We start from the raw sequence: 25,459 nt of genomic DNA, 5'->3' as shown, positions 1-25,459 counted from the left end.
ATGGCAAGCACTTTTATTCAAGATGTATATAAGACATCACTTCTTCACATTCAGAAATGTTTTACATGCTTTTCTTTGGGCAAATTCATCATCATCATCATCATCATCATCATCAACAACAACAACAGAAAAATCAAGCAACTTTGCCCAGGGGTACTCCAAGTAGGCCCCCTCAAAATCGTAGGCCCATGCCAACTGGTCCCACTGCTCCCCTCTGCCCAGCCCTGGGTACGGGTACCCAGAACAAGAGTAGCCCAAGTGGAACTTTGCTTATGCAACGAGAATTTTCTGTCTCCCTGGTCTTACTGCACCCTACAAATGGCCAGTTTTGAGACTGGAAGATACTCCAAAATAGGATGGGATGTGGCACAAATATTGTTAAAGGCATCTGTAGAAAGTACAGAGTTAAATTTGAGCCTTTTGTCACTACATACCATTTATGGATGCCATTTTAAAAAGGTCTGGAGACGAAAATGGCCCTGTGATCTCCTGCAGTTGCCCACTCCTGACTTAGGCATTATGTTACTTTTGGTAAATTCAAAAGCATTCAATTATAATGCTGTTAAAGGTCACCAGACAACTCATTTTTAAAAAAGAAATGGCTTATATCTAATGCTGGCCCTCCATTCATGGAACACTCTTTGATCCTGTGGAGATTTCCATGAATGGAAGGTGGAATGAGGCAATTTTCACCACTTCCCCTTCTCCTGCAGTCACCTGTGCCATGTCCCACACTGCTGAAGAGGGTTGACCAAACCTCTGGATCTGATGGGGGGGCGGGGTAAGGGGGGGCTCGGTGAACTGTGGAATAAGGAGGGAAATGGCAAAACAACAACAACAAAAAACACTTCCTCCTCCTGCTTCCATTACCAGAGTGGATCAGCAGCCCATCTGAAGATGGAAGGTCACAACTGTGGCCCTCTAGATCTTAACCCCAGAATAGCTGTTTTTAAATGGATGTTGTCTGTTTTTGTTTGCATTTTATGCTTCTTATGTTTTTAAATTTTGTATTTTTCTGTTTAATGTTCACTGTTTTTAACTTTTGTAAACTGCCCAGAGAGCTTCGGCTATGGAGCGGTAGATAAATGTAATAATAATAATAATAATAATAATAATAATAATAATAATAATAATAATAATAGGATTTGAACTGTCATCAGCCCTAGCCACAATAGCCAATGGTTAGCGATCAATTCACTTTGAGAGGAGTGCTGAAACAAAACATTGGGAAATCTGTTATTGCTTCCTTGCGATGGCAGTGCGCCCTAAAACAAACCTAGGAGTGTCGGAAGCTGCCTTAGACCAAGTCAGATTCAGCCGTAGCAAGGAAAACGTCTCTTGAGAGTAGAATTGCTGCTCCTGCCCTCTTCTCCAAATAGGACCATGGAGCCAACCTAGCTGCTGTCTTGCAGTGCTTCTGCTTTGCGGTGGGCAAGAACTTGGCTCACTGCCATCGGTCCGTCTAGCTGGCAGTTTACACTGACTCCCCATATAGGGGTCTTTCCTAGCTCTGTCTAGAGGTGCCAGGGACTGAACCTGCATGTTCTATGCCCCTGAGGTACAGTCCTTCCCCAACTAACCCCGTGGTGCTGTCAACATCCTATAGCTGTGTCCGTTTTAGAAGAGCTATAGCCAGTGGAGGCTGATGGCGCCAATGTCAAGGGGGTGTTGAATCCAGTCTGGCTTTCAGTCAGAACTCTAAAAGAGCTATCTGGTTCTGCCTGGTTCTGCCTGAAACCCATAGCAGATTTACTGCCCCATTGACATTGGAGCCACCAGCCTCCACTGGCTATAAATGTGTTATAGCACTTTCACTACTACTACTTTTAATATATATATATATATATATATATATATATATATATATATATGCTGTAGAATCTTGAAAAAAGCAAAACAATCTAGTTCTGTCCACAGGTTTACAATCTAGTTAAAGATGAAACGCATTAGGGAGGAATGGGGAGGGAAGAGTAAAGGAAAGGCGGGTAAGAAGATAGTGAATTGCTTCTTTTTCTTCTTCTTCTTCTTTTGCATCTGTCAGCTTTGGTAGTAATTTTCAGTATGCTTCCTGATTTTTACTGCTGGGTGAAGAAAATATATGAGAGCGAGATACATTTTATTTCAAGGGCTAATGGTCTCAGGACATGGTAGCATTTTTATTATTTTGAATTCTTTATTTTTATGGTCTTTAAATTATACAAGTATAAATAATGTAGCCATGGAGACATATTTTGCTGAGTATCACTGGGCATTTGCTTGTTATCTATCAGCCAGTGTGTAGGCAGATATTAGCTTGTCATCTCAGAAAAACACACCAAGGACAATGGGAAAACAGAGCAATTCTGCTCACTTTGCACAGTGTGTGTGTGTGTGTGTGTGTTTCTCAGGAAATAGAAGGACAGATAAGGAAAGATCATCTAAACGAAAGGCTTCTCAAGCTGTAAAATGAAACACCTGGTGCTGCTGTGCCCCCCCAGGGATCTGGCGGCTGAGTTTTCAATTAGGATTGGTTCTGTTACTTCTAAAGTGGACTGTGCATTGTTTGTCAAACATCCTGAGCTTGGCTATTGGAATGGGGGAGGGCAGTTTGCCTGTCAAAACTAGTGGGGATGAAGATGTGTTTGTAGTCCTCTCCAGTCCTTCCTAGCCTAGCCACAGTATAATGGACTTGTGATGTTTGTTTTTCTTGATTTCTTGCAGACGTGCTCTCCGGGCTTTTATAGACTCCTTTCCACTTCAGCTGAGAGACGACCAAGTCCAGCTTTAGGATCCTGTGTCCCATGTCAGTGTCATGGGCATAGTGATATGTGTGATCCCGAAACCTCACTATGTCAGGTATAAAGGTTATGCTTTTCCTAGACTATTTACCACAATCTTTTTTCTTTGCATATAGTTCATTTTTACTGAAACAAAGTAGCTTTTTTAAAATTCACTTTGATACTTAAGCCTGGTTCACACCTTGCTCAGTAAATAAGTTTTGAGATTCTATCTATCTATCTATCTATCTATCTATCTATCTATCTAACTATATCTCAGTGTTCATAGTGAAAACAAAATAAAGTATGAACAACACATATATTTGTAAACATATAGCAGCCATATGCTGTAGAAACCTGATTGTCACATCTTCTTGGGAAGTGTCTGCCATGTAGTTACAAATACTTGTCTCCACGTCAATTTCCCATGTTTAGCATTCTGTAACGCTTATATCCATAAACTGTGGATATTTTCTTAGGCAGAGTTCCTAAGGACATTAGGGCCAATTCCCATTTTTATTTCTTTGCTTGGTTAGGCATAGGGCCATAGGTTAGGAGCCAAAGAAATGGACCATAAGATAGATCATTACAGGAAAGAGGCAGTGGAAATAGAGAGGTGAGATAAATGAGCCAGTTTAATCAAAGAACCTCATATAGTGGCTAGGAACAGTAAGGACTGGGTTATGTTTGTGGGAGAGTGTGATGGGCAGATAAGGGAATGGTGGAGGCAGTATGCTGGGATTCTTGTTATCAAATAGCTAGGCAGATTTTCAGCAATCCTCACTAGATCTTTAGTAAATATATAATTAGACATGGGCAAGCTTGCCTTAGATTAATTTGGAAATGATGTAAGGCCTTCTGAAAAAATACAGAAGATCGTGTAACATTTTCCCCAAGCCAAATTCAGGCCTAGAATGACTGGCATCCAGGTTTCCACTTCTTAATTCTCTCTCTGTTTAATGTAAGGGAGTAATGGGGGGGGGGAACTGAAGGACAGAAGAAAATCTCTTGCTGAGAACCCACAAGGTATTTTCCCTCCACCATTCTCAATTTTCTCCAATGTTTCTCAGGTTTCATTTATCTTCAGTATAATGGAGTGACATTATATCTCCATAAAATTAAATAGGAGCAGAATTAAGAAGCCATACTTAAGATAAGTACAGCTTATTCTTCTGTGGCTCGGATTTTTATCCAAGAGACAGAGAAGATTCCGGGGTCTTTAAAAGCTCATCTTTCCTTTTGAGGTGGGTTATTGGACATCCCTGAAATTCTGGGAGAAATTTACCAGCATCCCTACATTTAATGCATTCTGACTTTTGCATAGCTCTGAATACTCAATGCTGTGACAAACAGGGGATGATCATAAGATCCTGCTTGTGAGTTTTTTATAGAAACCTGGTTGGCCAATATTGGCAACAAAATGCTGGGATAGTTGGCTCTTTGGTCTGATCTAGTGAAAATGTTCTTATGTTCTTAATGTTTTTTGCAATGGAAAAATGGCAAACTCACAGGCCCTTAAAAAAAAAACTCCAGTAGCTCATCCTCTGTGATTTCTTCTTTTCTATTTCTGCACCACAGAACTGCCGTCACAACACTAGTGGTGACCATTGTGAAAGGTGTGCTCTTGGCTTCTATGGGATTGTTAGAGGATTTCCTAATGACTGCCAGATTTGTGCGTGTCCTCTGACTGTTTCAAGCAACAAGTAAGCAAACATTTAAAATTTGTTTCTTTCTTTATTTTTTTGTTACATTTATATCTTGCCTTTTCTCCAAGGAGCTCAAGTTGATGCACACAATCCTTCTCCTCTCCATTTTGTACTCACAGCAACCCTGTGAGGTAGGTTAGACTGAGAGTCAGTGACTAGTCTAAAGTCACTTGGTGAGCTTCAAAACTGAGTGGGGACTAGAACCTGGGTCTCCTCAGCCCTAATCCAACACGCTAACCACTACACCACACTGACTCTACTGTCTTTAGTCTAGCTTGTGTGTTTCTCCTCTAGGTCAATTATCCATGTTTTTTTTTAAAAGCACAGTGAGTCAAGCCATGCTAAATAGTGGCTGACCAAACTGTTAAATTGTCTTGCTTCAGAAATTGCTTCCAGGCTAATTAGCTATGTAGAAATCCATAAAGGATAGAAAATGTGATAGTCAACGGATAATGAATGAGCATTATAAAAATTATTCTCACAAGTGAAGCTAGAACAGAGCTCTCAAGTTCAATGTAGTCACAAGGGAGCCATAGAGAGACTTGTGCTCATATTTTGTGCTGCTATAAAAGCATTACAGTGCTTTGCTATGGGCTTTGTAATTTATCGAGTTCTTATTTAATGTTATGTTGGTTTGGGACAACTTGTGAACGATCAAATAACTTAAAGGAGATACCATCATGCTGATCCATTTAGTTGGATATGTTACGCTAATGACCTTCCCATTCCATTATTCTTTGGCAAATGTGACTTAAAATGGCATTAATTTTATGCTGAGAGGTCTCTACATTCTCTCTCTTTCTCTTGTTTTTTTAATACTGAATCGGATTACCTATCTAAAAGAGATTGACTTCAGTCTTTAGCAATGGCCAGCGCCTCACTGCTTCCTTTGAAGATGCTGTCTATTGATTAACACAGTGACCAAATTTTAAATTGCTTTTACCTCCTACATACCTCTAACCACCCCTTAACATATTGATCCATAATTTTCAGTGGAGTTCCGATGTACACATTCCTATACCTAGGAAGCTCCTAGTTCCATGCACACATCCTTGTACACTAAAAGCGCCTAGTTCCATGCACACATCCTTGTACACAGAAAGCGCCTAGTTCCATGCATACATCCCTGTACCCAGGAAGCTCCTATTTCCTTGTGCATATCAGAGTTCCCTGAAGACTTTTCAGTTCTTCCAGGTATTATTAACAAGGCAAACTAAAAAGGTAACAAACTTCACCAATGTCCTAATTAAATTTCTTCAACCAGTACCCTTGTATCTTCACAGCAGGTCAGGCTGTTGGGTTTCAATTCCACGCATCCTTGTTACATTGGAGGACTTGGCTTTAGAGCTAATGTAGCAAACTAGTGAAGAGACTGAGATACAAATGAGGAAATTCCCATTCATACCTTGCCTCTGCCATGAAATCATTAGGTGGCCTTTGAGCGTCATCACACGGGGGGAAATCACATTTCCTTACCCTCGCTTCTCCACCTGCACATTTGTCCCTCATTACTTCCTCTTTTTAAAAAGGGAATAAACAACGTGCATGTGGCCCATTCAGTGGACTGTTTTGATCGCGCTGCTTCTCCTGCACATAGCAGGAGATTGTGCGAAGGTGCATGTTTTAAAATATATCAGACTTTCTGGGGTGTTTTTTTGTTGTGTGAAGAAGGCTAGAAGGGGTGGGAGGCATGCAGGATACAGACGACGTCTTGAATAGGACCCGTGAAAATCCATGAGGGCCCATGGATGACACCCTTCAACTCCAGTCTTCCCCAGACAGAGTACAAGGCCTTGCATATATTTCTCTTCTACTTTTACTTCAGAGGCCATAATCCTAACAGTAGGTAATCCTAACGGCAATGTTTAAGTCTTTAACATTTTAAGATGCTTTCCTTTTTCTTCATTCAGCATTCAGTTTCCAATGTGATGTGCTAGAAAAAACAAACAAATCTGGAGAGTGTGACTTGCTTCGTGGGTCTGTTTTTACTGAGTTGAAAATGTGTTGAATAATGAGTTTGTGAGTCGTAGATCAATTTGTTTACATTTTTTGCAAAGGCGTAATTTTATTACTCATTCAAGCACTATTGATTTAATGCATTATAAGCAAGTTAGAGGATGCTGCTGACTGCACTGTAGCAAAGGGGAAGTTTTTGCATGTGGCTACAACTGCCACAGCACTGCTTTTTTTCTTTTTCTTTTTTAGCATCGATCTGGCTCAGCATTTGCTGTACAGATTGTTGCAAATGTAACAGAACATGCTTCCAACAATGGTGTTCCTCCTCTCCCTCTTGACCAACATTTCCACAAACCCTGAACACATTTTGGATACATTTCTGACACTAGAGCATTTCTACACCAGTCTTTATTGGGCACTCATGATTTCTCACTCACAGTAGTTAGCAGGTCCTTTACATTAGCAGGCCTGTCCCATGCTTTGCAACCATTAGCGTGTTTGTTTTCTTAATGAGGAAAGTACAGTATTATTTAGAAATTGCAGAATGAGAGCTTTGCGAAATTGCAAAATTCCACTATATCACAGCACCATTTAGTGGTTGTATAATAAAACATATGGAAAGGCTGAGAAAGAAAACACCTAGAAAAAAACACATGTAAAAGAGGCGATCTTAATCCCGCAAAGAATCCGGAAGCATAATCTTAAAACATAATCTTAAAACATAATCTTAAACATAATCTTAAACATAATCTTAAAACATAATCTTAATCCCGCAAAGAATCTGGAAGCATAATCTTAAAACATAATCTTAAAACATAATCTTAAAACATAATCCGGAAGCATAATCTTAAAACACATGTAAAAGAGGCGATCTTAATCCCGCAAAGAATCCGGAAGCATAATCCTCAGTAAAGGTGCAGGATGAAAGCCTCGTGTAGAAATGCCTCCACACGATCAGTTCCACATGCCCCTCAGGGCTTTTGGCATTTCATTTTGCACACAGGTTAAAGATTGTATCAGAATATTCCTGCAATAATTTCGCCTAGTAGTTTAAAATGGGTGAATGAAAAAATAAAGCAAGCACATCGGTCAGCTGATGTGATCAGGAATAGTAAACTTGAGTTTGAATCCTGAGAATGGGGAGATCCTTTACTTCTTTATAATTGCAAAAGTGTCTTTTGTTAACGTTCAGAAAAGCAGCTTTGCCAAGCAGAAAGAAACCCACCCATTCAAAGATCGCACTGTCTTACCTTAAAGTTTCTGTGGTTATTTTTTTTTTAAAAAAAAATGGCATGGACTTCTGGCAGTGACAGTTGGCGTAATCAATATGAAGATTGGAAAATACCTACAACTAAGGGCACCATCCTATGCATATTTCAACAACAACAAAAAAAGAGCCTATGGCTCCCAGCAAGCCCCACACACCTTATTTGGGTGGTACACACACATAGACACACCACACAACTCTTTTCAATAAATTTCAGCCTAAAATGATGCTTTTAGTATATTTTTAGTATGTTTTTAGGAGGTTTTATTATATTTATTTATTTATTTATTTATTTTATTACATTTATATACCGCCCCCCAGCCGAAGCTCTCTGGGCAGTTTACAACAATTAAAAATAGTAGACATTAAAAGTATACAAAAAATTTAAAAAACATAAAAACAGTATAAAAACAACAACAGTATTCATTTAAAACAACAATTCTGGGGTCCATTAAAACAAACTCAACGTTATTAAATGCTGTTAAAATGCTGCTTAAAATGCCTGGGAGAAGAGAAAGGTCTTGACCTGGCGCCGAAAAGATAACAACTTTGGCGCCAGGCGAGCCTCATCGGGAAGATCATTCCACAGTCGGGGGGCCACCACTGAGAAGGCCCTCTCCCTTGTTGCCATCCTCTGAGCTTCCCTCGGCGTAGGCACTCGGAGGAGGACCTTAGATGTTGAGCGCAATGTATGGGTAGGCTCATGTCGGGAGAGGCGTTCCATCAGGTATTTTAACAATGTATACTGTGTTTTGATTAATATTTTATGTATTTTATACTTCCTGTTGTTCCCCGCCTCGATTAGGATGGAGAGGCGGGTTAGAATAATAATAATTATTATTATTATTATTATTATTATTATTATTATTATTATTATTATTATTATTTTCAGTCCAGATTCCAGACCATTTGGGTGTGTTTCTGGTCCAAAGTGTCCTTGAGCCTCTGTTGTGTAGAGATTACATCAGCCTTTCCCCAACTTGGTGCCCTTCAGATGTTTTGGACTACAACTCCCAGCATTCCTAATCATACTGGTTGAAGTTGATGGGAGCTGAAGTCCAGATTATCAGGAGGGCAGCAGGTTGGGCAAGGGTGGATTCCATCTTCACGGAGATGTGGATGGCTCTCAGCTTCCTTGGATGCACTTTGTGGCTGCTTACCAGCATCTACAACGCAAGAGACTCTTCATGCCACCTCTAATGAATAAAATAAAGCAGGACATAGGAACTGCTTTAGGTTCTTGACTCCAGGACCTGGCATGTGGTAAAGGCATCATCACTGCACTCTAGGGCCTTGGAAATTGATCCAGTTCCAGTCCCACATCCAGGTAAATTTTGCAGACATTCAGAGGAATGTTAGAGCAGGTTGATGGTGATGCACCTGTTTTACTATGTACAACTGGACTGATGTTGTGCATAAAAACATAGCCATTGAATCATGCTGAGGAAAGTGTTCTGGAAATGAAATGCAGAGTGAGCGGCCCTATGCTCTCAAGCTGACATTTCAGTGTTGTTCTAAAATGCAAAGTAGGAGTAGAGCGGGAGGGAGAGAAAGTGGAAGGATAAAACCAGAAATCATCTGATGGTGTTTGAAAATGTGTGTTGCATGCAGCGGTTGTGAAAGCCACCATTCTGTTTTATAAATATTTTCAGGAAAGGTGTGAACAATATACATAAATAAAGACCTTGTGTTCTGTGATGCTCAAATATATTTTATTGGACAGCACGATTCTCAAGCGGTTTCCTGTGGTGGATGAAACAAACAAACAAAAATCTTAAGACATATCTAATGCTTATGCAGCCCAGCAACACTCTCTCCAGCTATTAAGGTGGAGAGGGGGGAAAGAGAAAACGAACTACAGTTCTCTTTCCAATCAATTTCAACAACAGGATCAAATCATTGTTGGTTTGAGTATCCAGAGAAGCTAAAATATCCTGAAAGGGTTCAAAGGCTCCTCCTCAATTTGTTCCACAATCACAAAGTGGAATAGGGTATATGCTGTCCCACTGGAGATTTGACAAGACCCCAATATGAGACTATCCCTGAAATCTCTTCTGTTGCAAATAAACAACATAATACACAATGTAATATACAACATATATAACACTGTTCTATACAGTGTAAAATAATAATAGCAATAATAATTTATATAGCGCTCTCTAACAAAGTGTTGTACATGAGATAAAATAGGTCAGCAGTTTACAAAGTGCAACAAATACAGTAAATGGGTGTAGGATTACAGTCTTAAATCCTAATGAACTTAATGAGGCTTACTTCTGAGTAGATATGTATATACATGCACTGCTAATTTCTAAATCAAAATAGCAGAGACTCTGTATGTCTGTGTGTGTGCATGCCAGTTTGATCAGGGTATTTCTCCTGGGCTTCTTTTATAAAGGGCCTCTTCTTTTTTTAATGTGCTAAAGATCAGAACATTAAAATACTTTTGTTCATGTAACTTACACTGAAGGCATTTATTTTGCCAGCAATTTGAGCATTTACATGCTAGCTGTGTGAGAGTGTTCACAAATTAGGTGAGAGCACCACAAATTCTGATCTCAATTTACTAGTCATTTAAAATCTAGAATCTAGTCATTTAAAAGAAAGAAAGAAAGAAAGAAAGAAAGAAAGAAAGAAAGAATTGTAAGCAAAGCTGTTACGAAAAGTAGGGTTGTTGTTTGTTTGTGTGTTTGTTTGTTTGTTTGTTTTTGCTGACCAGCATTATTCCCTTGGTTACTGAGATTCAATACCTAGAGGCAAGGAAAGAAAATTAACGAATTCGGGTAGAAACCCTGGGCCCTTCCACTGGACTAATATTCATTCAATGTGCACTGCTCTTTACAAATAGGAGATTCCATGTTTTTTCAATGCAAAGCTTTTGGTACTTTTGAGTTCAGTGCAGAGTTATTTCAAATGTGATTGGAAGCTTGGAAAGGAGTTTTGGGTGCTGGGTGGTAGGATAGAAGCAGGTAAGAGAGGTATTAAGATCTGATTTTCACCTGCCATTTGGAAAGCATTCGAGCACTGCTTATTTAGGCTTGGAGGTGGGGGAGTGAGAGAGAATGTCTTCGGTTTTACTTTGGGATGACTGGTGTATGTATGCAAAAGAACAGAGAAGACGTGTGATTTTGCATTGCATTGTATCATTCAGTCAAGAGCGAAAATAAATTAAAAAAAACCTTTTTTAAAAATGAGAAAATGGTGGGAAGAAATTTGCTTTAAAAAACAACAACAAGCAGAGCTGCTCTATGTTCAAGAGCTCAGCAGCCTCTTCTCCACTCCACCCCACCCCACCCCACATGTGCAAGTGCATCAGGGAAGAAAAGGCGGAAGGAGGAGGGGGGGTGAGATTGGTCCTTTTCCATCCACATGGCTATGGCTCTTTTCAGACAACATGCTAAACCACGCTGCTTAACCACAAATTAACCATTTTGTGATGAAGCAGCATGGTTTATTGTGTTGTCTGAACGGGGCCTATATGGGACAGCACATATTGGGTTGTATACAAACACACAAAGTGCTATTCAAAGGGCCAGTGCATGCCTTTAAGGCCCTGAGCAGCTTGGGAGCCTGAAGGACTGTCTCCTCTCATACCAATCTCCCTGTGCTTTATTTATTTATTGCATTTTTATGCTACACAACAGCCAAAGCATTAAGATGGTCAGATACATTCTATGTATCTACATGGTTGCAGTTTGACATTCTCTTTAATATACAGAAGGATGGGCCCAAAATCACCTGCAGCTGATATATGTTAACTGAAAGAGAGTGAGCCTTGTGTTTTGTTTTTTGTTTCAGTTTCAGTCCCTCATGTGTCATGGAAGGAGTCAATGATTACCGATGCACTGCTTGCCCGCCTGGATACGAGGGACAGTACTGTGAAAGGTAAGGAATGGTACCGAAAGATGAAGAGAATAATCAAAATGAAAGGAGCAGTGAACAACTAGATGACAAATAGTGAAAGAAATAGAGGAATAAGCAATCATTGAACATCTGCCTGTTAGCCTATTAAGAGGGCCATTGCATATTCTTTCATAAATTACTGTAATGAAACAAATCAATGGATTCAAAGGCCGTCTCCACCCAACCATCAGCCTCTCTGGTTCTTTTGGCTCCCACCCTCCCTCCCTTCTTCTAGTATGGGACTTAGCCAGATGCTCCCTTTGCGGGGAGGGCTGAGTAGTAATTTTTCCTCCCCATAAATGGTGGGGAGGTTTTTGCCTACTCCATACTGGAAGTTTTATTAGAAGGGTTGATAAACAGGTTGATTTGTTGGTGGGATGTGTGGGAATTTGCTTAGCAGAATAGGGATGTTAACAAGATCTAAAGCAGAAAGATGGGGAAATCATCAAAAGAATGAAATTCGCTGAAGAAGAATATAAAGTGTTGCCCATAGGAACAACAAAACAGCAGGCAAAATAAGGTGAAAGAAAATTGACTAGAAAGTGCCATTTCTGTGAACCATTTATAAGCTTTAGTGAATAAGCAAGTGAACATGACTCAACAACAACAACAACAACAACAACAACAATTTATTTCTTACCCGCCTCTCCGATTGGATCGAGGCGGGTAACAACAATAAGCATAAAATACATAAAATAAGCTGCGACACATGAGTCCATTTAGAGTGAATAGCAAAGAAATGTTTTCAAGACTAGGGAAGTAATGTTTCCACGCCACCAGGAACACGCGTGCCATTTCAGGTTTCAACGGTGAGGCCAAAGAGAATAGTTCTGAGGCCTATTGGAGATTTGCAAAATGGGTCCAGTTTTGTTGTTTATCCGTTCAGTCGCTTCCGACTCTTCGTGACTTCATGGACCAGCCCACGCCAGAGCTTTCTGTCGGCCGTCGCCACCCCCAGCTCCCCCAAGGTCAAGTCTGTCACCTCCAGAATATCATCCATCCATCTTGCCCTTGGTCGGCCCCTCTTCCTTTTGCCTTCCACTTTCCCTAGCATCAGCCTCTTCTCCAGGGTATCCTGTCTACTCATTATGTGGCCAAAGTACTTCAGAGTTTTGCCTTTAACACCATTCCCTCAAGTGAGCAGTCTGGCTTTATTTCCTGGAATATGGACTGGTTTGATCTTCTTGCAGTCCAAGGCACTCTCAGAATTTTCCTCCAACACCACAGTTCAAAAGCATCTATCTTCCTTCGCTCAGCCTTCCTTATGGTCCAGCTCTCGCAGCCATAGGTTACTACGGGGAATACCATTGCTTTAACTATGCAGACCTTTGTTGTCAGTGTGGTGTCTCTGCTCTTAACTATTTTATCAAGATTTGTCATTGCTCTCCTCCCAAGAAGTAAACGTCTTCTGATTTCCTGGCTGCAGTCAGCGTCTGCAGTAATCTTTGCACCCAGAAATACAAAGTCTGTCACTGCCTCCACGTTTTCTCCCTCTATTTGCCAGTTATCAATCAAGCTGGTTGCCATAATCTTGGTTTTTTTTAGGTTTAACTGCAACCCAGCTTTTGCACTTTCTTCTTTCACCTTTGTCATAAGGCTCCTCAGCTCCTCCTCACATTCAACCATCAAAGTGGTGTCATCTGCATATCTGAGATTGTTAATATTTCTTCCTTCGATTTTAACTCCAGCCTTTGATTCGTTGAGCCCAGCACATCGCATGATGTGTTCTGCATACATTTGGGTATAAAAGAGCCTGTCTTGAGGTACCATGTGACTGGATATTTCATTGTATTTCTTTGAGCTCTATAGTATGGTTCACACTTTTAACCAGATTGGACTGTCATATGTCCCTGTTTGGGGAGCATAGATGCTCTTCCTCCTCTCCTTGTGCCTAATGTTTTGTATGGCGGAAGTTATACGCACACAAATGTGATGAAATCATTCTCCCCTGATAATAGAGAAAGTTGGCAAAAATGTAAGTTGCATTATGTACTTGAGGTGTGTGAGTGTTCTTCCATTCCCCCACATGTCTACAGAGGACCTGCTCCAGTAATAAAAAAAAGTGAATCATGCTTTGCTTGTTTGGTGATTCCTTCACAGAAAACCATTGACATGGTGATTCTTAAACCTAATTTACTTTTTTATTTCAATTTTCCAACCTGTAGTTGTTCCTCTGGATATACTGGGAACCCAAGAATCCCTGGTGGATCTTGTCAAGAATGTGAGTGTCATCCATATGGTTCGCTGCCTGTTCCCTGTGATCCTGTCACTGGACAATGCACGTGCAAACCTGGATCGACTGGCTGGAAGTGTGCAGGATGTGAACCCCGGCATGCTCGTGAAGGCATAGCATGTGTTTGTATGTATATTAACAGTACTTCTGAAGTTTTGATGGCTTGTTTTGTGAATCTTGTTTCTTAGGATAGTTGCTAGACCTCTAATATCCCCAGACCCCTGTCATGTGTCTATACTGTGTTCTGCACTACTGCATTGAGATCTAAAGCTTTTCTACACAAGGCCATTAATCTGCTCTACCTGCTTTCAGTTTCAAACTGAGATGCGAGCTGTACACAAAGAGTTGTACCTTAGCAGAATCACGCAAATACACAAGTAGAAATATGCTTTTAGCAATAATATCCCATTTTTCCCATTCTAAAAAAAATCAGGGAAGTGCCCTGAAAAACAGAAGCAAAACTAGAGAATCACAATGTTGTCCAAGGAATCATGAGCACACAATAAATGCCTCATGTAGAAAAGCTGTTACCATGTAGACGCTGAAATCTAAAATGTGTGTGGTGTTCATGAGTGAAATACTGTTCTGCTTGTTCATGGAGGAGAGAAAAACACTGACTGCCAGCAGCTTCATGCGCCTGCCATTAGAATCCTTTGGCTGAGCTTCGAAGGGAACTGCCCTTTGAATGGGGAAGCAAGTCACAGTGGAAGATCTTTGAAGAAGCCTTATACTGAATTGGACCATCTAGTTCAGTATTGTCTACAACAGGGGTCCCCAACCTTTTTGGATCAGAGGTTTGGGATTTTGAAAGTGTCATTGGTGCTCTCAGAAAATGACTGCAATGTGTGTGTAGGGGAGGGCTTGCCCATTGATAAAATTACTGTCTTGGATGGCATGGCCAGACACAAAACATTCATTACCCAGAAGGCAAACTGATGAGTCTTTCTACATAGGCATTTATTGTATGGATGTGAGTCCTCACAGTGGTTTGAGGGAGATTTACATGACATTGTCATCTTTCAGGGCCTCTCCTGTTGTTTGCAACCATTATAGCGTGGGTGGGGGTGTTCTAATGAGGAAAATTGTGTATTTCTGTGAATGGCAGCATGGAACCCTGTGTATTTGTGCGATTCTGCTATTCCAGCAGTACCACCCAGTGAATGAGTAATGGAACATGTAGAAAGGCAGAGGAAGAAAAACACTGGAAAAATATGTAAAGGAGCCAGTCTTAATCCCACAAAGAATCCAGAAGGCTCAGTTAAAATGGCAGGTTGAAAGCCTCATGTAGAAAAGCCCTAAAAGAAAAGTAACTTTCCCAAGAACCTAATATAAGGTGAAGTCTGGCTCCAAAACACAAAGCCACCTTTTTGAGCCCAAATAAAGATGGTGTTGAAGGCCAACCCTCCACTTTGCAGTATGCCATCCTCTCAGTTAATATATATTCTTTAAAAATCTAAAGAAAGATGTCCACACCATGTTGCAGATTACAGGTGTACAATAACTGGCAGCATCGCTTCACGATTTCAAATGGGGCTTTCCCAGCCCTACCTGGGAAACTGCACCTATGACCTTTGTGTGGAAAGTATGTGCTGTGCCACCGAAGTATGATTTCATCCCAGGTTTGGATCTTGCCCTCTGGAATAGAAGTATCTCAAGAAAGGATCCTTTCAGTTTCTGCCATAGTTTTCACAGCTACTTTATCAAATAATTCTGTGCTTATTTTTTTTAAAGCATCCTCCTTAATATTGAACAAACAACTCTGTTGTTTTATTTAATATTTACTTAGAGTCAGGAATTTTCCCCCTACTGTACATCTCAGAGGTAGCAGTGGCTGGTCATGCCAGTTCACACATTCCTAATAAAACACAGAGCCAAGTGAAAGGAGTACAGGAGGTTGAAGAACAAAGACTTTCTTTTTATAAAAGTATTAAAATCACCACCAGTTCAGCATTGAAAACACTACTGGATTTCTCCACTATCATTTTTTTTTTAATAGATTGCCTTCTGTTTAAAAATTGCTTGGGTCCTGGTTACTGTAAAATTGATATTGTATTTCTGATTTCTGTCCGCAGCACATGACTAATTTCCTATGATTATCTACATTTAAGCTTAACAAAATGATAATCAAAAATTACATGGCAAAATCTGTTTTTGGATAGTTGTTATATTTCCATCAGACAGATAGATAAGGAAATTTTCAGAGTTATAAGTTAAGCATGAGCATGAAACCTTTAAATTGCTATTAAATCCTGATGTTTATTTATTTATTGCAAGATATTTGCTTTATTACCTGTTAGAAATATTGACCATAAATGAATCCTGAAAAAATAAGTTATGAGTCAGGGTTAAACTACACAGGATGGCAGCAGACTCATTTGTTTATACCCAGGTCTGCCCCAGTCATATATAATGCTGGTGTATAAGGGGTATAAGAGCACAAGGGGTATTTTCAAAGCCTGAACACAGCGTTACAGAGTCAACGTTCCACCAGAGCAGACCTCCAATTGGCGTTTAATTTATGTTTAGACAAAATGTGTTGGCAGTCCTTCCTAATACTGATGTTGTTTGGAATAATATCTAAATTTACTGAAGATTATTCTAATAAGACAGGTTTTCAATGCAGTAAACCATCAAACGTTAAAATCCCAATGAAAAAGGAAGCTTCAAAGCTTCAAACTGCAATTCTAGAAAATTCTGTCAGCAAAGCAAGCTTATGATATAAAAGATTCTGTCCTAAGTATACATCCACATCTAGACAAGCCAATCTGTAGAAAGAAGTTTCAAAATCATCTCCAACATTGTTGCTGATAGCTGCTTTTGAAGGGTAAGGCACTGGTTTCCAATAGGGCTGTGCACCGCTTTGGCTCCGGACCCAAATTCCAAGCTGAAGCTAGCTGATTTGGATTGAATCCATCTGGATCTGGAGTCGATCAAATCCAGGCCAAAGCAGCCTGTAGCAGGTCAAATTGCATCTGAAGCACTTTGTAACGATCCAGATGACGCACCAGCCTAGCCCAGTGCCCGTCGAGCAGTTGTCCTGCTCGCACCCACCCCGTTCACACACACATGGACACCAATGACTATCAGGGCTAGCTACAAAGTAGGGAATTAATGTAACAGTCTGACAGTTTGATCCTGAGAATCTTTGGATTTAGGACTTAGAAAAGAGCTTTCTTTTGAAAATTGACCATGGAAGCATACCTGTATTTGCAAAACCAATGTATTTTAAAATTTAGTTTTGTTTGCAAACACTTTTATTAAATAATTTGCTTTGTTTTTACAAACATGCTTTCTTGTGAGGAATTTCACTTTTAAGGTAGGTCTGAGCTGTACTCTACTTGTTTTGCAAAGTGGGTGCGTAGTGAACACGCAGGATTGTTTCCTTTTAATTCCTCTCATTGATGGAACGGCTTCCATCAGCACAATGGGGAGAGGAGTAGTTACCCCTCCACCTGTACCCCTTCCATGGCCTTGCAATCTGCTTTAGAGGGTTGTAGAACCATCTAGAGCACATTAGGAGGCACATTAGGGAAGAGAGGAAAGGAAAGTCACATTGGCCCGGTTCAAGACAACACAAGGTTAATGCATTCCCTTAACCGTTTTGTGATTAAGCAGCATGGTTTAGCGTGTTGTCTGAACCAGGCCATTGGATGAGCCGAAGTTACAACTTGCTCACAGTGAGTTGTATCCAGTGTTAGTCCTACTTAGAGTAGATCTATTGAAATGAATGGGACTTAAGTTAGACTAATTTTGGATTCAACTCAGTGCTTCCTACTAACTCTTTTCTGAAACACTGCATGATTTTTGTCTTTCATGTGTGCACAGCCGTAATGATCTGGATATAATGCTGCATTTGTTAATACTGAACACAAATTCTTACTGACAGTTTTATAGACCGAGCCATGGAGATATTTAGCCATGTATAAATTATATAACTATCGCCCTGAAACATTTTCTGTTGCTCTGATACATTCTAGCCTGTGTATTCAAGTAACATCATCCTGTCTCTTTTATTAAAGCATCAAACTCCATGCATCTCCTCTTTTCAACTCAATTTTCAAGCAAGAGGTGTTAATTCATGCTGAAAGTTTAGAACACATGTTATAGTGTTATTCATTCAGGGTAGTTATTCATTCAGGGTAGTTTCATGTCTTTATAAGTGATTCAGGGTTTCCCCCTAAAATGCTGAATGAAGTTGGTTTTCATTTGCATCCCATTTTGTGATATTCATTGCCAACTATTCAAGGTTAACTAGGAAAAGCTTGTTTAAATAGGGAAATCTGTTAGTATGCTGCTATCTGTTGGTTTAGCACAACAAAATATTTCTTTCAAAAACAAATCAAAACCCAGTCTAAGTCTTTCAAATAAAATGGTTTTCTGCTATTTATCTGATTTACAGTTTCTGAATTCCAGCCTGACAGATCTGTATGACTCCTTGACCAACTAGAATAGATGTTGGTATATAAAACACACAGCTCAGTGTTAAACCCATATGTTATTTATGGAAATGCTCTTTCTCTTTGTGTTCTGTATACAAGTGCACAAATGAGAAGACTTGGGCCACTAATAGGTTTCTCTGACATGCATGCGTAAAGTAGAAAATATCGCCCCTTCCTAGAGCAATTACAGTGCACTTCAGTTCAAGCGGCAAATTAGTGGGAGGACTATGTGGAATAGAAGGCAAAAAGAATTTAGTGGGGAAAGGAAGTAACTGAAAATAACATCTCAGTGCCTCCTTGTGCAACTTCGCAATTGCCTTCTCACTGCACTAAATCAATTTGCTTCCTGGCCAATGATTTGCTTTGCTGTTGTTTCTACTTCTGCAGCAAAAATGTAGTTTTAGCTCCATGCTGACTGAAACAGCATCGCACCTGAGTTTTTAACGAGAACCGTTTGTCATGAGTTTCACTGAATATCAAAAAGTACAGGAGGGTATAAAATTTGAGCCTCCCCTCCTACCTGCCTCTCCAACCAAGCTCAATGGAAGCAGGCTACCTTACATTAATCTCTAGTGGGTGGGAACAGTGTGCAAACGGATATGCATGCATGGTTTCCCAGTTTGATTTATTTATTTATTTATTTATTTCTATACTGCCCAATAGCTGGAGCTCTCTGGGCGGTTCACAAAAATTAAAATCATTCAAAGTATAAAACAACAGTATAAAATCATAATATAAAATTAATCCAGCATCCAGCACTGCACATGCTTACTGGTGTCAAATATTGGCACTCACCCCAGTCAGGTGTTTCAAATGTGGAGCAGAGGTATTAGATTTAGCTTCCACTTCCTTCTCCCCACCAACCAGTTGATCGGCATGTTCACAGCTTATTTTACAGGGACTCTGCATGCCCAGTTCCTCCTACTGCTGCACAGGAAATACTGTTGGATCAGGCTCAATACATTTAAACGCATACATAGGTGCAAGCCATATGGTTAGTTAGGATGTGTCAGTTTATTCCAGGACCCTTGTAGATGTATCCACCTTATGGTAGACGGTAGTGACAACATTGTACAGGAAACCACAAAGGTTTGGTGTTGCTTGAACAAGATCAAATGAAATTGGTGTATCCTTATAATTAGGAAATGTGGAAATACTGATCTCCCACTACCCTTAATAAATGGTTGAAGATACATGTTAAATGCTTCTCTTCTGGTCCGGTAGAATGGTTCAGAGTATTGCTGAATGAGGTAATTATGTCACTATTATTTAGCCATCCGGTTTCTTCTACACTGCACAGTACCGGTAGCATCTGAAACGACTCTGTGCTTGAAGATTAAGCAAGTCATAACCCTCTAAAGGCATATGAAGGGCTTCTTTTAATGGATGGAAGATGAATAATATTTCATATTTGTATCACAATTTTTCTAAGTGCTTGAAACACTTCACATAATTCTCTTACTTCTCACAGAACAACCTGAAGATCACTCTGATTATTCCCCATATATTACATACGGGAATTTGCATGGTATTTAGAGGGAGAGGAGGGGGACACACAGATTCCCTCCCTAACTCCTGCCCTAGCACCACATTAGTTCCCAAAATATATAGGTTCAAAACTCACAGTGAGCTGCCGCCTTGTGGCTGTTCAGACCACAATAATGCCTTTTAACCCTATTATACAAAGAACCCCAATGTAATGTTATCTATGTATTAGGGGATCTGGAACTCCATAGAGGTGATTCGCTGCCTTGATTTCAGAGTGCCCCCCTTTCTCTCCCTCTTTCCGCCTCATTGAATTACCCATTGAAGAACCATTCAGTATTCAGGAAACTGGTATTAACAGAAATGCTTACAGCTCCCTCATTTTGAAAGATAAAGAGATAAAACTGGGCACAGTGATAGCTCTTAAGGAGGGCTTTAGCTCCACAAAGTTTGAATCAGATCAGTTCATGCTTTGATTTTTTAGGAATTTTAAATGGAAATTAACAAAAATGCTTACATCTGCATAATTTTTATACATAAAGAGATGAAAAATGGCATGATGATAGATCTTAAGGATGGCTTTAGCCATGCCAAGTTTGAATCAGATCCATTAATGCCTTGATTTTTTAAAAAAAATTTTTTAAAAAAAACCATTCCAGACTTTTCCAACCTGGTACCCTCTAGACCTATTGGACAGAGCCCCTCTGCACCCAGCCACTAAAATAAAGAGCCTCCCTGTGCCTGACTCAGGTGTAGAAGCTTTTCCGTGTGGTTCGTGGCCTGTTACACTCTGGGCCAGGGCGAGAGATGGTGGAACCCTCGGTAGCACGCTGTGACGAGTTTGCACAGCACTTTGAAGATAAAGTCGCTCAGATTCGTCATGAATTGGACACCACACTTAATGCAGCTCCACTAGTAGAGGTGTTTGGAGCGCCGTCCGGTTCAGTTTTATTGGATGAGTTTCAGTTAGTGAGGCCCGAGGATGTGGACAAGGTGCTTGGCCAAGTCCGGTCGACCACCTGTGTGCTTGACCCTTGCCCCTCTTGGCTCATTACATCAAATAAGGAGGGGATCGCCGGCTGGGTCCAGGAGGTTGTAAATGCCTCCTTGAGAGAGGGAGTGGTGCCGGCCTCTTTAAAAGAGGCGGCAATTAGACCACTCCTGAAGAAGCCTAACCGGGATCCGGAGGATGTTAACAACTACAGGCCGGTGGCTAATATCCCCTTCCTGGGCAAGGTGCTTGAGCGGGTGGTTGCAGGACAACTCCTGGCACTCTTGAATGAAATGGATTATCTAGATCCATTTCAATCGGGTTTCAGGCCTGGTTTTGGAACGGAAACTGCCTTGGTCGCCCTGTGGGTTGACCTCTGTCGGGAGAGAGACAGGGGGAGTGCGACCCTGTTGGTTCTCCTAGACCTCTCAGCGGCCTTCAATACCATCGACCATGGTATCCTTCTGGATAGGTTGTCTGAGCTGGGAGTTGGAGGTACTGCGTTGCAGTGGTTCCGCTCCTACTTGGATGGCTGATTCCAGAAGGTGGTGCTGGGGGATTATTGCTCTGTGCCGTGGCTCCTAAGCCATGGGGTTCCACAGGGCTCTATTTTATCCCCTATGCTGTTTAACATATACATGAAGCCGCTGGGGGAGGTTATCCGGAGATGTGGACTGAGGTGTCATCAATATGCGGATGATACCCAGCTCTACATTACCTTTTCATCAAACCCAGGTGAGGCAGTGACTGTTCTGAACCAGTGCCTGGGCACGGTAATGGACTGGATGAGGGCTAACAAACTGAGACTCAATCCAGACAAGACAGAGGTACTGTTAGCGAGTGGTTCTTCTGTCCGGCGAGGTGATGTTTGCCGTCCTGGATGGGGTTGCACTCCCCCTAAAGGATCGGGTCCGTAGTTTGGGGGTGCTCTTGGATCCAGAACTGTCACTTGAGGCACAGGTGAACTCAGTGGCAAAGAGCACCTTTTACCAGCTCAGGCTGCCAACTGCGCCCTTATCTGGACAGAGATAGCTTAGCTACAGTTATCCATGCTCTGATAACCTCTCGTTTGGATTACTGCAATGCGTTATACGTGGGGCTGCCTTTGAAAACGGTCCGGAAACTTCAACTGGTACAAAACAGGGCAGCACGTTTACTAACAGGGACTGGCCGACGAGACCACATTACGCCAGTCCTTTTCCAGCTTCATTGGCTACCAGTCCAGGTCCGGGCCCGATTCAAAGTGCTGGTATTAACATTTTAAGCCCTAAACGGCTTGGGGACAGGTTATCTGAAGGAACGCCTCCTCCCATATGTACCTGCCCGGACCCTAAGGTCATCCTCAGGGGTCCTTCTCCGTGAGCCCCTGCCAAAGGAAGTGAGGCAAGTGGCTACCAGGAGGAGAGCCTTCTCTGCTGTGGCACCCCGGCTGTGGAATGAGCTCCCTAAGGAGGTTCGCTTGGCACCTACATTATATGCTTTTAGACCCCAGGTGAAGACCTTTTTATTCTCCCATCTATAAATTTTAAATAACATGGTTTTAAATTTGTAATTTTGCATTGCTGCTGTTTTTATCTGGTTGAGCTTTTATATTGTACTTTATATTATGGTTTTATACTGTTGTTTTATACTTTGAATGGTTTTAATTTTTGTGAACCACCCAGAGAGCTCCAGCTATTGGGCGGTATAGAAATTAAATAAATAAATAAATAAATAAATAAATAAGCTTTCTCACTCACCATGCCAGCCAGCCAGCACAGCAGCACTTTCACACTGTGGAAATGTGGATGATTGACTTCTATGAGTCCAAGCAGAAACGTGCTCCCTCTCCCCCCCCCCCCATGGCCAGAATCAGCAGCCAGTTAGAGTTTCCCACTCCCCCAAACACTGCGATTGGAGGAGAACATGGTCAGGGACAACGCTGTGGCTATTTCTAATTGGTTAGCCACAGAAGTCAATATCAAAGCTATCGCTCATCCCACTCAGCGTCTTCCAATATGGAGATAATCAATTTACACACACACACACACACACACACAGAGAGAGAGAGAGAGAGAGAGAGAGAGAGAGAGAGAGAGAGAATTCCCGAGACTTTAGAAGCTCCAGATGGGGACGTCTCCGTTCTGATATAAATCGATGGGTTTGGAAGTGGCCAATCTCTGCTCTGGAAGATTAAATGCTCTGCAGATAATTCTGGGGTGGAGTGCACACCCCTGCTATGTATCCTATCAGTCTGGCATGTGCATGCCATAGAGATGATGTGGAGTAGACAGAAAGAAAAATAAAGGCATCTGAGTATAATGAAAAAGACATATTGAATATTGTTTTTTAAAAAGGAAAACAGAGTTCATATGACATTTGAATGTATCAGGGAGAAAACACTTTAAAACTGGCAAAAAATAATCCGTAGAAAGCAGGAAAATATCAATTCCTTAGGGAAAGTGCCTGGTGTTATGCCTATCAGGGCCCCTAAAAACTTATGTGATACTATTTTGTCCCATTTTGAGAACATTTTCTTCTTAAGCCATTTCTCAAAGTACTTCCAAATTCTAGTTAGCCACATGTCACCTCAGCTTTTGGCAGCCTCAGACAAACATGTATGAATCCAGAATCAGAGGGGTGAGGTTGTCTACTATGATCTACAGAGGTACACCATTGGCATTTCATGAGCTTCCTTCTTTTGAAAGTCACCCTTTCGGGATTGGTGATCAGGGCTCCTTAGCCCATGAAGGAAAGGATTTGAGAACAATGCTAATCATAAAAGCATAGGCAAAATGGATTTGCACCATTCATGCTGATGAAGAAGTAGTAGTTTTTCTTTGTCTAACTTACTTTGTCTAGCTAGGGGTCCCCAACGTTTTTGGGTTGGTGGGCATGTTTGGAATTTTGAGAAAGTCTCATGGGTGTTGTCTCAAAATGATTGCCATGACAATGGGGCTTACCCATTCATAAAATGGCTGCCATGGTGATCATGGCCAGTGATAATCTCTCAACCCAACCTGCCTCACAAGGTTGTTGTAAGGAAGAAATGGTGGTAGTGGGCATAACCATCTTGAGGTCCTCGGAGGAATGGCAGGATATAAATGAATGAAAACTTGAAATAAATGACTGTGAGATACAGATATAGAAATGATAGATAGACAGACAGTTAGATCATGTATTTCGTATGTTCAATGTACAATTTTAGTGTGATTCGTGCATTTAATGCCCAGTCCTCAATCCAGGTACACTGGAGTATTTGCTTTCAGATTGATGGAGGGCTAGTTTGACCCCTAAGCACGTGGCTGGACATTACTAGCTGCTTTTGGAGGGAAGGCTGAGGCTTGATGAAGAGAGGGGGAGGGATTTTTTATCAAGGGGATTTCCCCCCACATTATGCTTGGAAATTTTCCTCATGACACTAAGACAGTCCCATTAAGCCCCAACTCAAGTCGTGGGGCCATTGGCTAACCACTTAGTCCTAATCCATAAATGAAATGTGCCTTAATTATACATTCAATGCATTTATTCACATTTATCTTTGTTGTCTTTCCCCACTACCATTTAATTCCTCTGTTATCTCCTTCCACTCAATCTAAATTAGATGGTTAAACTTCCCTGGACTGTGTGTTATGGTCTGCCTTTGTGACTCAGTATATGCTGAGCTCCTAAACAAATCATATTTTATATCACATTGTCCTGTGAAAAAGTTGTTGACAATTAGGTACCCATTTATCCCATCTGCTGCTTACATATTGTGTCCCATCCCCACTTTATTGCACCACGTTTTGTAGGCACTAGTTATTGGAGTTTAGTGGCCTTATATTTTGGTGAATTTTATGTACGTTGTAAAATATTTCAGAGTCGAAATATCAAGCATCTGCCTCAAATGTTTAGCTGGAATAAATATTCTTTACTGTCCTTTCCCACAGTTTGTGATGATGAGTGCACCGGAGTCCTTCTTCGTGACTTGGATCAGCTTAACCAGATGGCTTTGAGTGTCAATCTAAGTGGGCCGCTTCATCCGCCATATAAAATGCTTTATTCTTTTGAAAATACAACCCAGGAATTAAAGGTATACACGAAACCGTCGCTGCTTTAGATTTCACACACTGAAACACAGGCCAGTACACACACACATTTTTAATCGGCATCTGTTGCTGTGCTTAGACCTGAGAAAAGGGTGAATTAATGGTTTGATTACTTTAAACATGCCACAGTGGTTAAATAGTTATTACAATACATTATTGAGAGGGATAATATGTAAACTATGCTGTTGTAATTACTGTTTGTTCTCTTGGCTAGAAGGAAATGAATGGTAAGAACAGGCAAAGTGAAGTATGTACAGTTAATGTAAAATAATGGTCCTAACATTTGATGAAGTAAAGCAGTCACTTAACATATTGAACGGTGCTGGGAATCCTTGATGATATGCACATACTGTTTGTAGTCCTATAAAAAACTGTTTAAATAAACAGTTTTTGATGTGTCTGCAGTGACAATAATTGAGGTCAATAGGGAAGTCATTCAGCAATGTGAGAAAACTTTAATTTTTCCTCATTAAAAATGAAATCCATAATGTAAAATGTGTGACTTTATTCCCTCAGCATTTACTTTCACCTCAGCAAGCACCAGAGAGACTCCTTTGGTTGGCACAGAAGAATTTGGGTACCCTTGTGACAGAGATGGATGAGCTGTTGACAAGGGTGAGTACAATGCAGAAATGGATAGATCGTGAATTCAG

At 40.8% G+C, this 25,459-nt stretch overlaps 1 protein-coding gene across 4 annotated transcripts in view; it reads left to right on the top strand.

Annotated features, from left to right (window-relative positions):
- The window catches only part of LAMA2 (laminin subunit alpha 2), a 477,652-nt gene that overhangs the window by 343,094 nt on the left and 109,099 nt on the right, over positions 1 to 25,459 (top strand). For 3 of the 4 annotated variants that reach the window (XM_063124695.1, XM_063124694.1, XM_063124692.1), the window contains 6 exons: positions 2,701 to 2,835; positions 4,335 to 4,459; positions 11,484 to 11,570; positions 13,754 to 13,947; positions 24,648 to 24,790; positions 25,323 to 25,421. In XM_063124695.1, coding sequence (XP_062980765.1) covers positions 2,701 to 2,835; positions 4,335 to 4,459; positions 11,484 to 11,570; positions 13,754 to 13,947; positions 24,648 to 24,790; positions 25,323 to 25,421 — 783 coding nt within the window. The remainder of the gene's footprint in view (positions 1 to 2,700; positions 2,836 to 4,334; positions 4,460 to 11,483; positions 11,571 to 13,753; positions 13,948 to 24,647; positions 24,791 to 25,322; positions 25,422 to 25,459) is intronic. The other variant, XM_063124693.1, reaches the window with a different exon arrangement.

The sequence above is a fragment of the Elgaria multicarinata genome, chromosome 4 (genome assembly GCF_023053635.1).
Source record: "Elgaria multicarinata webbii isolate HBS135686 ecotype San Diego chromosome 4, rElgMul1.1.pri, whole genome shotgun sequence".
Classification (NCBI taxonomy): Eukaryota; Metazoa; Chordata; class Lepidosauria; order Squamata; family Anguidae; genus Elgaria; species Elgaria multicarinata.
This window is presented reverse-complemented; position numbering and strand designations above follow the sequence as displayed.